This window comes from Melopsittacus undulatus, chromosome 9 (genome assembly GCF_012275295.1).
Source record: "Melopsittacus undulatus isolate bMelUnd1 chromosome 9, bMelUnd1.mat.Z, whole genome shotgun sequence".
Classification (NCBI taxonomy): Eukaryota; Metazoa; Chordata; class Aves; order Psittaciformes; family Psittaculidae; genus Melopsittacus; species Melopsittacus undulatus.
In genome coordinates this window covers 30,773,729-30,787,761 of record NC_047535.1, presented here as the reverse complement: position 1 = coordinate 30,787,761, position 14,033 = coordinate 30,773,729, and the positions used below count along the sequence as shown (strand labels likewise).

At 44.1% G+C, this 14,033-nt stretch overlaps 1 protein-coding gene across 4 annotated transcripts in view; it reads left to right on the top strand.

Moving 5' to 3' along the window:
* FRMD4B (FERM domain containing 4B) overlaps window positions 1-13,709 on the top strand; it is a 123,342-nt gene extending 109,633 nt beyond the window's left edge. For 3 of the 4 annotated variants that reach the window (XM_034066145.1, XM_034066144.1, XM_034066146.1), the window contains exons 15-23: window positions 366-499; window positions 589-708; window positions 1,900-2,128; window positions 5,337-5,393; window positions 6,686-6,833; window positions 7,722-7,847; window positions 8,989-9,794; window positions 10,423-10,552; window positions 11,963-13,709. In XM_034066145.1, the coding sequence (XP_033922036.1) occupies window positions 366-499; window positions 589-708; window positions 1,900-2,128; window positions 5,337-5,393; window positions 6,686-6,833; window positions 7,722-7,847; window positions 8,989-9,794; window positions 10,423-10,552; window positions 11,963-12,083 (1,871 nt within the window). In that variant the 3' untranslated portion in view covers window positions 12,084-13,709. Of the gene's footprint in view, window positions 1-365; window positions 500-588; window positions 709-1,899; window positions 2,129-5,336; window positions 5,394-6,685; window positions 6,834-7,721; window positions 7,848-8,988; window positions 9,795-10,422; window positions 10,557-11,962 lie in introns of those variants that run through there. The other variant, XM_031049250.2, reaches the window with a different exon arrangement.
* The last annotated feature ends 324 nt before the right edge of the window (window positions 13,710-14,033 follow it).

Genomic DNA, 14,033 nt, shown 5'->3' with positions numbered 1-14,033 from the left:
TGTCCCTTGACTGTGGAGGAGAGGAAGAGGGGGGAGGTAGAAACCTGGCTGCTGCATGTAGGTGCCTCCATGTGAAGCACAAGCACCTATCTCGATAGCAAAGTCAAAGCCAAATATATTGTAGATACCACTAATGCAATGATTTGTATTTTGGGTGGTGGGTTTTTGGTACATACTTGGGACTTCCCATGCAAGTTTATATATTGGGGGTTTGAAAAGTGCAGATGTCCTAAAAGCCTGCTTGCTGGATCACACAGGAGCTGGACATGGTGCTTTGAATAACATGTTGTTTTGCTGGGCTGCTCTGGGGAGATCTCAGCTTATTTGATCAGAAAAAAAATGTCTTTTACCTGCATATTTTTCAGGCTCTCAGGATTCAGAGGTCAGTGAGGAACAAAAGAAGGAGAAAATCACAGAATTAAAGAAGAAAGAGAAATTCGTTCAGGAAGAACTGCTTCAGAAGATTGAGGAGCTGAAGAAAATCTGCCTGCGAGAGGCGGTGAGAGCTGTACCTTACACGGGGTCCAGGGTGGGTGAGAGCCCTTCTCTCCCTCTGGTTCTTCATGTGGAACCTTTTCTATTCACTAGGAACTGACAGGCAAGGTGCCCAAGGAGTATCCTCTGAGCGCTGGAGAGGAACCTCCCCAGGTCAGGAGACGTGTTGGCACAGCCTTCAAGCTGGATGACAACCTGCTCCCGAGTGAAGAGGTGAGCACTGCAGTTTGTTTTCTCAGCAGAGGTGGGGTGGCCAGACCGGTGGCCAAAGCCATTTGTAAATAATCCAGCTCTTCCCTGATTGTTTAAGAGGAGGCAGCTGCTTGCATAGGCTGGGAAATGTAGATGGGTACTACCCTTATTTCAGCTATGCTGCCTTTGAAATGACCAGGAAACTGGCTGTTTTAAAAGGCCTTAAAGTCCCCTGACCAGAGCCCCTGATTTGGCCACACTGCTTGAATTTTAATAGCCATTTTGCTGGTAATTAGAGAAGAGCAGGTGTGTAACACCATTTGGCAACCCATAGCTATGAGCTGTTCTTGAGCATTGATTTGTGTCGTGTTGAGATTGTGCTTGGACCCAGAATGTGGCAGGGGTGTGCACTTTCCCCTTGCAAAATCATCTGTCCTGAGCATAGTTGTGTGACAGGAGGAGGAGATTTATCTCTGGCTTAATGCAAGTTCCACCTAAATAAAAGCTCGCTCTATTGCTCAAGAAGCTCATACGGACTTTGCTGGCAGAGACTGACTCAGGAGATATGGTAATTCAGATATTTGCAGTTTCTAGACATTACCCCTTATTCCTCGTGAGATTTGTTAACAAGCTGTATCATCCAAGTAGTAAGTAGCTGTTGTGCGCTTTGCATCTGTCTTTCACCAAAAACTCCCTGCCCTGGCTCACAGCAAACGGATTTTATGTAAACTGCTTAAATGCTATTGAAACAAAATCCTCCTGACCAGATTTAATGACGTATTGCTTAGAACTTTTACAGTGCCTTTCATTTGAGCTTCTCAAAGTTGTTTGCAAACAATTAATTAAAGCCTCCGACTCCCTCTTACATAGGTATGGTGACACCAATTCCCGTTTTTCCAGCAGAGAGAGATTTTGAACAGACATTTTCAGGCTTGGACTCAAAGCAGAAGGTTTAGCTGTCGAAACCTGAATTTAGGTGTTTATGTCACCCAGGCTTGAGAAGCATTGGACTTTTCTCAAGAGATCTCATAATCTTACACTAAAGGTCTAAATATTTGGCATGCTGAGATTGCCTTGTGTATAAACTGGTATTGTTGTGCTTTGTGCTCCAGATTTCACTTCATTACCACAAAAGCAGACCTTCTGTTCAGTAAACTTTGTGATAGTTTCTGCCCAGAGTGCAAGCAAGTAACTTATCTCATGAATTTGCAGGACCCTGCTTTACAGGACTTGGAGAGCAATTTCATCATACAGCAAAAGCTAGTGGAAGCTGCAAAGAAACTTGCCAGTGAGCCAGACCTCTGCAAGAATGTGAAGAAGAAAAGAAAGCAGGAGTACACTGATGCTGTAAAAAAGCTGCAAGAGATAGAAAATTCCATAAATGAGTACAGAATCAAGTGTGGCAAGAAACCAACCCCTAAAACAACTCTTACTCTACCAGGTAAACAAGAGAATTCCCCATGTTCTGGTGAAAACAGGACTAAAAACCCAGTAGTTGGCTCATTTACAAATTCTTTTTACATCTCCTCTATATGTTTTTTATCTTCTGCAAAGCAGTTAAATAGGAAAAAAAAGAGAAGCAATTACTGTATCTGATATGCTAAGTGCATTACCTATAGGCTAAGGGCAGGATAAGCTACAGTTCTGGGAACAAGTGCAGACACGTTCCAGTACCAGTATGGGCTGAAGGTGCTGTACATAGAAGGTTCTGGCAAGAGCATCTTATCTGAAACTGGTGTGGTGTCTGAATTCAGTGTGTTGAGTGCAGTTGTATGTCTAAGCTGCCACATGCATGATCTCTTTCCCTTCTGCAATGCTTCACTTCTAGCAAAAGTAGACCATGTGAGTTTTTTCTAGGGTTGAGGAAATAAAGATCAAAAAACTTTGTTTCTTGATTAAAAATTACTGATTTCCTGGAAGAGATAAATTACGTTCAAGAGTTTATGAATACAAATAGTGGCAAACAGATTTTTGACTAAATGTATTTGCCAGGGATGAGCACAGTGAAAGGAGATACCTTTGGCCTCTTCATTGTGATTTCCCTAAGGGAGGTGAGATTCTTGCTACTTCATAGGATAAAAGCATGGAAAACTTGCTAGCATCTCAAACTGAAGGAGTTTGAGAGTAGTAAAAGCTCATAGGTATTTCAGGCTCATCTAGGTTCTGTAGGGATTATCAGGTTTAGGACATGTTTTACTCTCTCTATGGAGAATGTATGTGGGTAATTGTTAATATTTAGTTGATTTCTCCTTCCCCCCTCCTGCCTTTGTCCCAGAGGAAATGCTGTTTTGTGAGGGTAGTCGGGTTTTTCCTGAGAATTACTAAGTAGGAAAGAAAATGCCAGTTTTTTCTGCTGTTTATATTGAATACCCTCTTACTGGCCCTTGAGATGAGACCTCTTGCCAACTTGTATTTTCCCTGCAGGAGATCCTTCTGTACACTGCCAGGTTTATGTTGGAGAAACCTTTGCCATGTCCCATTCCCATTGAGAGCTTGGTTTGGATTCTTACCCAGCATAAGCCACGGCAGCACTGGGCTGTCTGTCATCACAAAGTGCTTATTCTGAAAGGTTAATGATAGCTATTTAATGTGACCCAGCTAGTTCCTGATTGACAGAGATGAGGGAAAACATCTGGTTTTTACAGTCTCTTGCTGACCAATCTGGATACTAATTGTGGGAGATCGTGTATTACCTGGGACTTGTGATATGTAGTAAAAACCAGGAAGCTATTGAAGGCAGTATCCATTCAGTCACTTGTTTGTTGCAGGCAGTTTTTTGTCCTGTTGTGCAAACAAGAAACTTGGGAGTTGGTCCTTAATACATTTAGCCCATCATTTTGCAACATTTGGAGCGTGACATCCTTGTTTGCTGTCTGAGAAGGGAGACACAGCCAGAAAGGAATAGACTCCCTGTCTTGGAAGGTCTCCCTGCAGGTAGGGACTGCAAGACAGCAAATGCTTTTAGCTAGCATAAGTTAGCTGCATTCCCTTCCAGTTCCTGACTCTTGCACTGAAGTATGTATTTGTTTACCTGAAGCAGAACTCTGCTTTAATAATTGATTATAGGTGTAAAGTTTTCACCATTGCTGACAGTACTCTCGAGCTCAGAGTTTCAGAAAGCTGAGCAGTGATGAGTCACTTGCATCTGTAAATCTGGGGAGTGACTCGTTGGAAATAACATGCTAAATAGTAACATTGATTTATTGAATCAAACCATAGCCATTCTCATCCCAGCCCCCAAGCGATGGGAAGTGAAAGACATCCTGGACTGTCTCCTGCTTCCCATGTTCCACTCTCTTTTACCTCCTCTGTAGTCCAGAGGTGTAAAATTGCCCTTTTGCGGGTAATTGCTCAGATTTGGGATTTGAATTCAGACCTCCCCTATAGGTCAGCACTGCAGACCTCACATGTATTCACCAGTGTAGATTTAGGCTATTGGACTTTTTTGACCTCCTTGCAGTGGTCCCAGTTCCATATTTCATCACCGCATGGTCAAATTCACATGAATAAACTCCCCGGAAGGTTTTTTCCCAGTGTCAGGTTGCAGGCAGAGCTGCAGCCCATCCTCGGTGGTCTGACAAGTCCCCTCAGGGCAGGGGCCAGCCCTGACGTTTTGCTGCTGTTGAAAAGCTGCTTTATTTACCAAATTCTTGTAACCAGACCTTTCCTCTCAGCAAAGCTTGACAGCAGGAGAGTAACACATACTGCATGTGCTCTGATGGAGGAGGCAAGTGTTGTACGCAAACTGGCTGCTACTGCTTTATTTCTTGCTTCCTTTCCCTTATGCATGGAGGTCCATGTAGACTTTTTACCTCCCAACCCCTCCCCCCCCCCCCCCCCACCCCCCCCCCAGTGCTGTCTTGCCAGAAACAGCCTAGGAACAGATTTTTTCCTCTGGGTTAATTATCTCTAGTGCTGGTTTTTATCACCAGCCTAATCTGTCTGTTGCTCTGTTCTAAACCTGAGCAAGGACAGGCTGATTCCGAGCAAGTGGTAGTGTGTTGTATGAAGGTGAGGCCAGGCTGGTGCAGTAAAGCTTTATGAATAAATGAGTGTAAAAGAAACAGAAGACATGTGTAATGTCTGTAAAATAGTTCCTGCACTCTGTGTTGCTGCAATTTGCAATAACTTGATAGAAATCAGTGGGATTATTCTGGTTTGGTATTAATTCAATTGAAACAGATTTGTATGCTGATGAGATATTCGGAAGTGAATGCCAGATTTCGGAAGGCATTTCATACCTACCCGGTGGGATTTCAGGTGTACCTAGAGGAGGTTAGGTGCTAGCAGCCAAGGTATCCACGTTTGTGTAGGCTCCTGACTGCTAATGAAGCACAGAAACACCCAGTGAGATCTGTTGGAAGTTGGGTGGAAAGCACCTTTGTAATCTTGGCCCGATTTCTGCTGCAGCTGAAAAAGAAAGATCTTCTTTGATAATTACATAGGGAACTTGCTGAGCTGCAGTGAACACAACTGAGTCTTGACACACTCCAAAGCAGGACTGTCTTCAGGCTGTTAAGAACTAAAGCATAGAGATTGCAGCATTATTAGCAGCATCTGGCTCTGAAGCTGTAGAAAATGAACTGTATGCAGTACTTGGAAATTGATGTCAGGTCTCCTATGCTTACAGTGCTTGTTTTCTTTCACAGATGATATAATTCCATCTGAGAGCAGCTCCCTGTCTGATACCACCACCTATGATGATGGTATGATGCTTATCCTTTTCTGTCTGTGTTCAGAGACATTCCTTTGACTTCATGTCTTTTGGTATGCTGTTTTGGTGGCTTTCAGTGACAGAAAACTTCATAGCAAAGGAAAGGAAGCTTAACCAGGAATGTCTTTCCTCATAATGTGTTAGTTATTGAAAGTTTCTGTTCTGCAAGCTCATCTGAGTCATCTCTACGGAAGGCAGTTGCTTTTTAATGTGACCAGCCTCCAAGCTGAGGCCCCTGTGTGCGTCAAACACTTCATCCCTAGGACCTAGCCAGAGGTGGATGAGCAGCGGGGAGGATTTGCTCAGCCCTTCTGTCCTCACTGCTGCTTATAAAACTTAACAAAAAGCAGAACAGTCACTGATATTAACAATCTGTTTACGTTTGTTACCTGGTGAGCTTGCATCTTGCATGGGTATAGTGTTTGCTCAGCTTACTCATTTCACACACACACCCAGAGACACACATTCACGCCCTGTTCCACAAGGTGGAAAGGACTTGGCTTGCCTCTCCCATAAACTTGGATAATAATCATTTGGGGACAAGCATTATCTAAATTATTACTCACTTTTCAGTTAGGGCCTGATTCCGATCTCAGTTTGTCCCAGTTTTAGACTTGTACAACCCACCTGGTGCTTTAAAAATGGAGTTACAGCTGATTCCTGCTTGTACAAGTAGAAGTAGAGCCAGGGCTCTGGCTTGTGAACGTGTTCTCTGTGATGCTCATCCTGCATTTATATGTATTAGTTGGAGTTTCCTGTTGGCTCTGATGGGACCTGGATTGTGCTGTAAGCAAAGTGAGAACAAGGATCAGACTAGCATCTTCCCAATTGCCTTCAGCCAAATGTGTCTGTCAGTTCTTTGCTCATTCAGTCGCTTTTGAAGTTAGTCCCTTTCAGGTTGTATTTCAAAACTAACTCTTCAATGTCATTTTCACGTAAAGAGCTGGAAGGTGAGAGAGAGGAGGAGCTGGCCTTTGCAGAGGCTGAGTTTGCCTGCTCAAGACTCCAAACAGGTGTTTTCCCAAAGAAGTTCCATATGTGATCTGGCACAGCCCCAAGCTGGGTGTAATCTCCATAGGAGTCGGTGGTGCTGAGATTTGTATGAGCCTCCACAGTGGCCTGTCCATGTGGAGGAGAGCTCAGTTGCAGACAGGAGAGCCTTTCTAAAGTCACTACTTCTCTTGTCTCTGTACTGCAAAGTGGTTCTGCTTAGGGGGCACAGGGTTGCATATAGGGCAAAATATCAAGGCTTTTGCTAACAGAATACATATTCCTTTCCAACAGTGAGCGAATCACTTCCTGTGGCAGCACAGAGACCCAGCTCGGCACAGCTTTCTCCAAGGCTTCCTCCACCAAAGTCCCTCGGGGTGGAGAGAATTCATCTCAGAAAGTCATCCATAAATGAGCAGCTCTTGGAAACCAGACACTCCAGGTAGGGCACATCTCATTGCTGCTGTGCTCTCTGCGTTGCTGGCGTCAGCTCTGTCTTACCCTGCCACACTCCTAGTACTGTGGGCACTCCAGTGGAGCTTCCACACTCCTCTGTGATTACAGGATTTGGTGATGGGAGCTACATTTCCTGTTTAGTAACTAAAGTGTGTATAAGTAGTTGTCATGGTCTCTGAAAGGGTAGGGTAGCGTAATCTTTGTGAAGAGATTTGAGGTAAGAAATTCAATAGCAAGTGCTGTACTTAAGGAATTGCTTGTGCCCACCAGTACTGTCAGCCTTTGTCTCCATTTCTGTGGTTCATTTTCAGTATTAAATGACTTGTAGTTTTCCTGATGACTGAGCTTAATGGCTTCAGGTAACACCAAACCATGCCTGTGCTAGTAGTTCTCAGTCTAAGGATTCCCACTGATCTTGCTATTTCTCAGACTGTCTCTTGCATGGCAGGCTGTTGAAGGCATGCTTTAAAAATGTGTTGAAGTTTTGGGCAGTGTCATGTCCTTGCACTTTTCTGTCTGTCTCTCAAGATAAGCAGAGCATACTTCCACGTGAAGTTCACAAGTTGAATAATAGCCATATGTAACCATTTAGCTGTAACGTGCTTTATTTTAAAACTCAATTCCTTTGCTTCTCTAGCTGCTCTGCCTCTTCTATTCCATACTTCTACTTTGGCAGCAGCTTGTCCTACTGAAGGGGTTTAATTTTTCTTCCTGTTTAACAATTCCATTTTTTTTTATGGAGAAGCATGTGCAGTTATGCCCTTCCCTGGTTTTTCTGCCCTTTGCTTTGTTTTTTCAAGACAGGGTGCACATAGTCTGTGTGCTGTGACTTGTGTGGTGTTTAACCTAATTGGGATTGTTCTCTTCATTACAGGGACCTGCTTTCGGCTCACAGCAGCCCTTACCGAACTCTGGACCGGCCACCCCAGCCCCATGGGGGGAGAAGCATGCCTACAACCCCCGTGCTCACACGCAATGCCTACAGTAGCAGCCACTTACAGTAAGGGGGCTTTGTTCTAAGTGTGATGTCCATCTTAGGCAGCAGAAGAATAAAAGCAAACAGTGTTAAGAGGGCAAAGGGTCCTTTGCTGTGCAGCTTTCCCTGCTGCAGGGTCAGGCTCTCAGAATGTCTTTTCTGGATATTGGAGGCACAAGATTAATATCAGCCATCATCTTCTGGTGCAGTCCTGCACCAGCTTTATGATGTGTTTATGTGAGCACAAACCCTGCCTGGGCAAATAGCATATACAAATGGATGTCTGCAAAATTAGGAGTGAGACGGAATCCAGTTCACAAATACTGCATATCTGATCATGAAAGACTATAGGAGAAGGGTCACTTCCCTATAAATAGGCAGCCACAGGGAGTTTTAATAAGTAAGGCTTGTTCAAAAGGTTTCTGTAAAACACTTGTAAGATAGCCAGAATTTATTTTACATTTCCACTGTAACCTCATTTTCTAAGCCAGTGAGGCTTATAAAATTGTGCTGTCAGCTAGTGGTCTCCCCACAAAAACTTATTCATGAGCTGACAGATGTCTGCTATGAATTACATTCCTGCAAGCCTCCTAAAAAAGTGGCCAGATAAAGCAGCGAGATCCCAATTAGTGTCCTTACTATGAGAAGAGAGCCCCAACGTGAGCTCACCCATATTATTAGACAGCTGAGAATCCATGCTGTCTAATGGGGAAGGAGAGATGCTATAAATCTTAGAATGTGATCAAGAGCTCATGGTTTATTTGGCTGGTGTAATGCAGCCATAAGAGACAGAGCCACAGGAAGCCCATCTTCCAGTGTTCTGCTTCTAGCTCAGTTACTTGTGTAAACTTTACCTACTTAAAAACTGAGAGGGCCCTCCTGTAAATCACTGCAGAGTGTGAGTTTGTGAGCTTTGCTGTATCACTGTCATAGATTAACCTTGCTCACCATGAGAGACTTTCAGATGTGAGGTCTCCTACTGTTGTAGTAAATCTACAGTTCAGCCAAGCTGAATTTCTTGCAGTGTTGATACTCGATGTAGAAGGATAAGACTGGGTTTGTATTGTGCTGTGACTGAGGAGGCAGCACGCCTGACTTGCGTGTTCTCTGAAACTCTGTGTGTATGTGTGATACCTTTAACCAACAGACATCTGTGTTGTTTCAGGCCAGATGTTTCCCCACACCACTGCCGGCAGCGCAGCGGAAGTTTGGAATCTCAGACCCACCTGCTGTCTGAGACCCCTGCTGAAAAGGCAGCCTTCACCCTCTCGAAGTCCCAGCGAAGCAGCAGCACAGAGATCCTCGATGATGGCTCATCCTACACTAGCCAGTCAAGCACAGAATATTACTGCGTGACACCTACTCCCAAACCATATTACACTACTCAGACACTTGATAACAGGACCCGGGGTCGAAGACGGTCAAAGAAACAAAACATTTCTGCTGCAAATTCAGGAAGTATGCCAAATCTTGCCCATAAGGAGGTCCGCAATGGTGTCTACCACAAAAGCCAGGAGCAGCCTTCCTCAAGTTACTATATTTCTGGATACTCCCCATACACTGAATCTGACATTTATTACAATGGAGGATATATTTATGAGAGTGACACAGAGGGACAGTACAGTGTCAACCCTTCCTATCGCTCATCAGCACATTACGGATATGACCGTTACAGGGAATTCAGGTCCTACCACGAGGATGAAATGGACAGAGTACCGCACAACCCATATGCAACCCTGAGGCTTCCAAAGAAGCAAGTTGCTAAAACGGAGCATATAACCAAAAACATTCACAAGGCCTTAGTAGCAGAGCATCTCCGTGGTTGGTACCAACGTGCCTCCAGTCAAAAGGAACAGGGTCATAGCCTGCAGGCAGGCTTTGAGTCTGACAGAGGATCTCAGAGGAGTTTGGGCTTTGCTGGTCTGCAGGTTCCATGCTCTCCTAGCAGTCGGGTGTCATCTTTCTCTTCAGGTAATGTCTAGTTTCTTCTGTGCTGAGTGTTTTTCTAAGTCCCTGTTGTGCATCAGATTCTGTCCCCCTCTGCTGCCTTGATGTAGTCGGAAGAATAGAAGTAAGGCTAGGGCTCTGTCCCGAAAGGTAGATGAGGAACTGAATAAGGTCATGTTCTATGCTTGAGAAGAAAGACTTGCTGGTTGGTAAAACTCGTTATAAGGGCAGTAGTCCAAAGACACACAAAGAGCCATATGTGTTTCAAACAAGCTTGTTTACCAACTAGAAGCAATATGCAAAACTTCAGGCCATGTGAATGCAGTTGCCATGATGGCTTCTGAAATGCAGTACCATGAGCATCACTGAATTGGTCAGAAAGTCTTTCAAAAGAGATTCCCTAGCTCCAAAATACCACATGCTGAATAGCGCTTGTCTCCCTCTATAGCTTGTAAATCAGAATCACAGGATGTTTTGAGTAGGAAGGGACCTTAAAGATCATCCAGTTCCATCCCCCCAGCCACAAAAGCCTATTTTCTTGTTTGCATTGTCTGCTTGTGTGTCCTGCAGAGACCCATAGAGATCGCTCATGAGAATTGTTGCTGGAGAAAGATCTGATTTGATGCAATTGTTTGGGTTTTTTTAATTCCAGGATCTGCAGGCGCTGCTGGGGGCTGGCGAAGCCCACTTGGACTGGGACTTTCAGACTACGATATGCTGTCTCATTCCTCTTATGGCAGCTGTTACGGGAATGTCTATGGCAACCTTCCTTTGCAGAGCAGGTGAGTGGAGTCTGTTGGGATTTTCTGGCTTTCCTGCTGCGTTTCACAGGCTGTTGAGACTTCTGAGAAAATCAGCTTGATTTTAAAGGGCCAGGGTAAGAGGAATTATGAAATTGACTTGGTGACAGCAGCTCTGCTCTGTGTGGAGTAAATCACTCTGCATGGAGAAGACTTGTAGCTGTACCACCAGGGAGGCAGCCCTAGTGAAGGATAAACTCATTAGTTGCACAGTCTTTTCCTTTGGCTGATGCTGGATCATTGAAGGTCCTGCACTCTCGGGTAGCTGTGATATTCGAAGCAGTGTTAGATGCAGAGCACCCACTGACCCCAGTCCCTCTTGTCCTATGTGATAGGAGGTCTCTCCTGCACACCTCATCACCAGTGCAGCAGGACAAAGTCCTATTGTGGTGCACGTGCTGATAAACCTCTGTTAAAACAAGGAACAGAAAGACCTCTTTCAACCTCATGTCTGAGTGCTGATGTTCAAAGGCATTGCCGCATCTCCCTTGGTAGAGCTTAACCCAGAAACCAGGCAGGATGCACTGGTGCTTGCAGAGCCACCCTGCTCATGGGGGCTCTCCTGAGGACATCAGGGAGCCCAGGGTCTGCTCTGTCCTCACAAATTCCTGCAGTTCTCTTGCTGCTTCTACTTAGTGGCTTTTTATCTCTTCTGCCCCCACTGTCATACACTTGATTATTACTAGTGAGGTCAGAGACCTCCTGCCCAGGGGAATGGCTCTGCTCCCATAAATGCCATCACATTAAGTAAACTTAGGCTAAGTGTACCCAGCCGTAGTAAGTACCCCACCTGTTTGCCTGCTGCTTTGTGGTTTGCAGTTTGTGCTTGCCACCAGGCTTTGTGTGAAAGTACTGAAATTCTGATTTTGGGTGTTTTAAAATAAATGAAAGTGTAAGTAAAAGATGGAAAAGCTTCTGCTGGATCTAAGCTAAATGCTAGGGGCTTTTCTATTGCAGTGATTGAAAAGATCTACACCAACAGTGTTTAAAAATACAGTTTCTACTAATTTCTTAATTTCCTATAATTGGGCTTTGAAAACTCTGCTTATTTTGGCAGCTTTATCTAAATGAGGTTTATTAGGTATTAATTTTCCATATTCTGAATCACTTATCTGATCATTCATCTGTTTTATTCTCTGTTATAATGTGATTATGGCAAACGAGCACTTAATGCACCCTACAGTCTTGACAGTTCTGAGCAGCTGAGAGCCTGTTGCACACAATTTTACTAATTAACAGCACAGAAACTGGGGTTGTGTTTGGATCCAAATTACACTGGAGGTGGATTTGCAGTAACCAGCGTTACTTTAAACCCAAGGGAGTGGTGCAGCACTTGGGGGTGTAGGGAAGACCCTCCGCTCTCACTGACCCTTGGTACTGTGTCTCTTCCAGAGCATATGCAGAGACGAGCCAGCTGGGTGGTGCTGAGGAGAGCCAGTTGGAAGAAGACTTGCACAGCAACGAGCAGAGGTTATTCTGGCACGAGGATTCAAAGCCCGGGACGCTTGTGTAGGCCGCCTGCAGCCCCACACTCGTACCCTTGTGTGCCTTGAACAACATCCTGTGACACTGAGGCAGATCTTGGACGGGACTTCCAAAAGGAACAAAAACCAAAAGGGGGGGCAGGCTGTTTTTTGGGAATGAATCAATTTAGCACTAAAAGGGACTTGTAGAAAATGACAAATTTTTACCATGAATGACATTTCTTTGTGAATCCAGGTAGCCTACACGAGCAAGGGCAAGCCACAGTTTGATCTTTGACTAGATGCAGCACTTGGTTGAAGTATTTATACTTAGCAAGCACTTTTTGGAAAGATTGTTGAAGGCAAACCTCATTAAAAAAAAAAAAACAAACAAATGTGAAAAGGAGACTTTTATGGAAAAAACAGGAGTTTATGAGCACAATTCTGCTGTCTGAAAGAAGAGGAAGAAATGTATTCTGCCATGGCTTATGATGACCTGGAAGGACTTTCATAAGCTTATGAAGGATAGATGCTGTGTGTGTGAGTGACGCAAAGGGTGACTTGATCAGTATTGGAACATTACTTGAAGGAAGGCTGAGTTCTTTTTTGTTTATAATTGTTATGGAGGTTTGAATGAGTATATCCATTTTTGGAGTGTTGTTAAGAGTGTTTGTTAGCACCACAAGCAAATTCTGGGAAGAAGAGGATTTGCTGACACAATATGTCATGTAAAACAATAGGTGGTTGTGGATTTTGGCAATGGAAGCAGTAAACTTTGATCTCTCTTTTCCATGATAAGGTATAAGTAATAACCTCCCATCTGTTAACATGGTACAACTTCACTGTGTAAGTAGGTAAATTCTCACAGTGGCTTTACAGTGACCCCCTGTTCATCGGGTGACAACAACGTTTTGCTCTGCCACAAGCGAATGGAGGATCCACAGCATTCACATGGTGAACAGTTTGATTGTAACGGCCAGTATTTTAAGGTGGATGCAAACACAAACCAGCCAAGTGGGTGCCTTAAAATGAGGGGCATTAGGATTGTACCGCAAGTCATCTGAACTGCCAGGTGCGTTGCAGAGTCACTAAGTGACAGAACAGCATTCCCACAAAGCCATTTGTGTAGGAAGAAAAAGTGCGGCTGCAGTCTTGATCTAAGAGGGATAAACCTACCTCATCTGTAGGAACAAATTGGCATGGGTTATTTTCCGTGATTTCCAGCGGCTCGTTTGCATAGGGTGAATTCTCTCTCGTTTCTCAGCTGTACTGTGCTTCAGGATTCCATAAATGGTGCTCTTTTCTTTTATACAAAGGGTTAGTTTCTCCTTGTGCATATTGTGAATAGAGAAGTTTCTGATAAACTTTTTTGACGTTTTTTACCAATATTCCAGAGCATGTAATATATACAGAAAGGACACACTTGTTAAGCTGGTACTTAGTCGTTTGTATTATTAGAGTTGCCATTTGGAATTAAAGGAACAAAAACCAAAAACAACAAAAAAAGAAAAACAAAATAAAAATAACTTATTTCCTTGGTTTTGCATATTTGTATAGCCTTCTAGAAATGCAAGAGCTCTTTTTGCTTATTCTTTTACTACTTCTGAATTTTTTAGACCTATTATTTTGTATAGGTCAATAAACTGAAAAGTGTGCTACCAAAACTAACTAGTTCAGCATTCCTCCTGTTTCTACTCGAGCGCTTGGAAAAGTGCAGTGTGTGTTATTTCAGGGCTTTAAGAGAGGGTAAATCGCTGTGGTCTGATTTATTTTGGCCTGTGGACTCAGGCTGGGTTCAGAGGGTCAGTGTGGCTTTGGCTGCTGGAAGCTTGGCCCAGGGCACTTCAGACCTTCCCAAAACATGTCTGTAAGTGAATCTCTGGTGGTAAAGGGGAGGGAGGAGTGGAGCTTGGTGCCTTTGCAGGGTCCTCTCTGCACATCTGTCCTGAGGGAGCTAGGATCATTCAGCATCACTGCAGGAAGGTCAGTATCCCTGGATC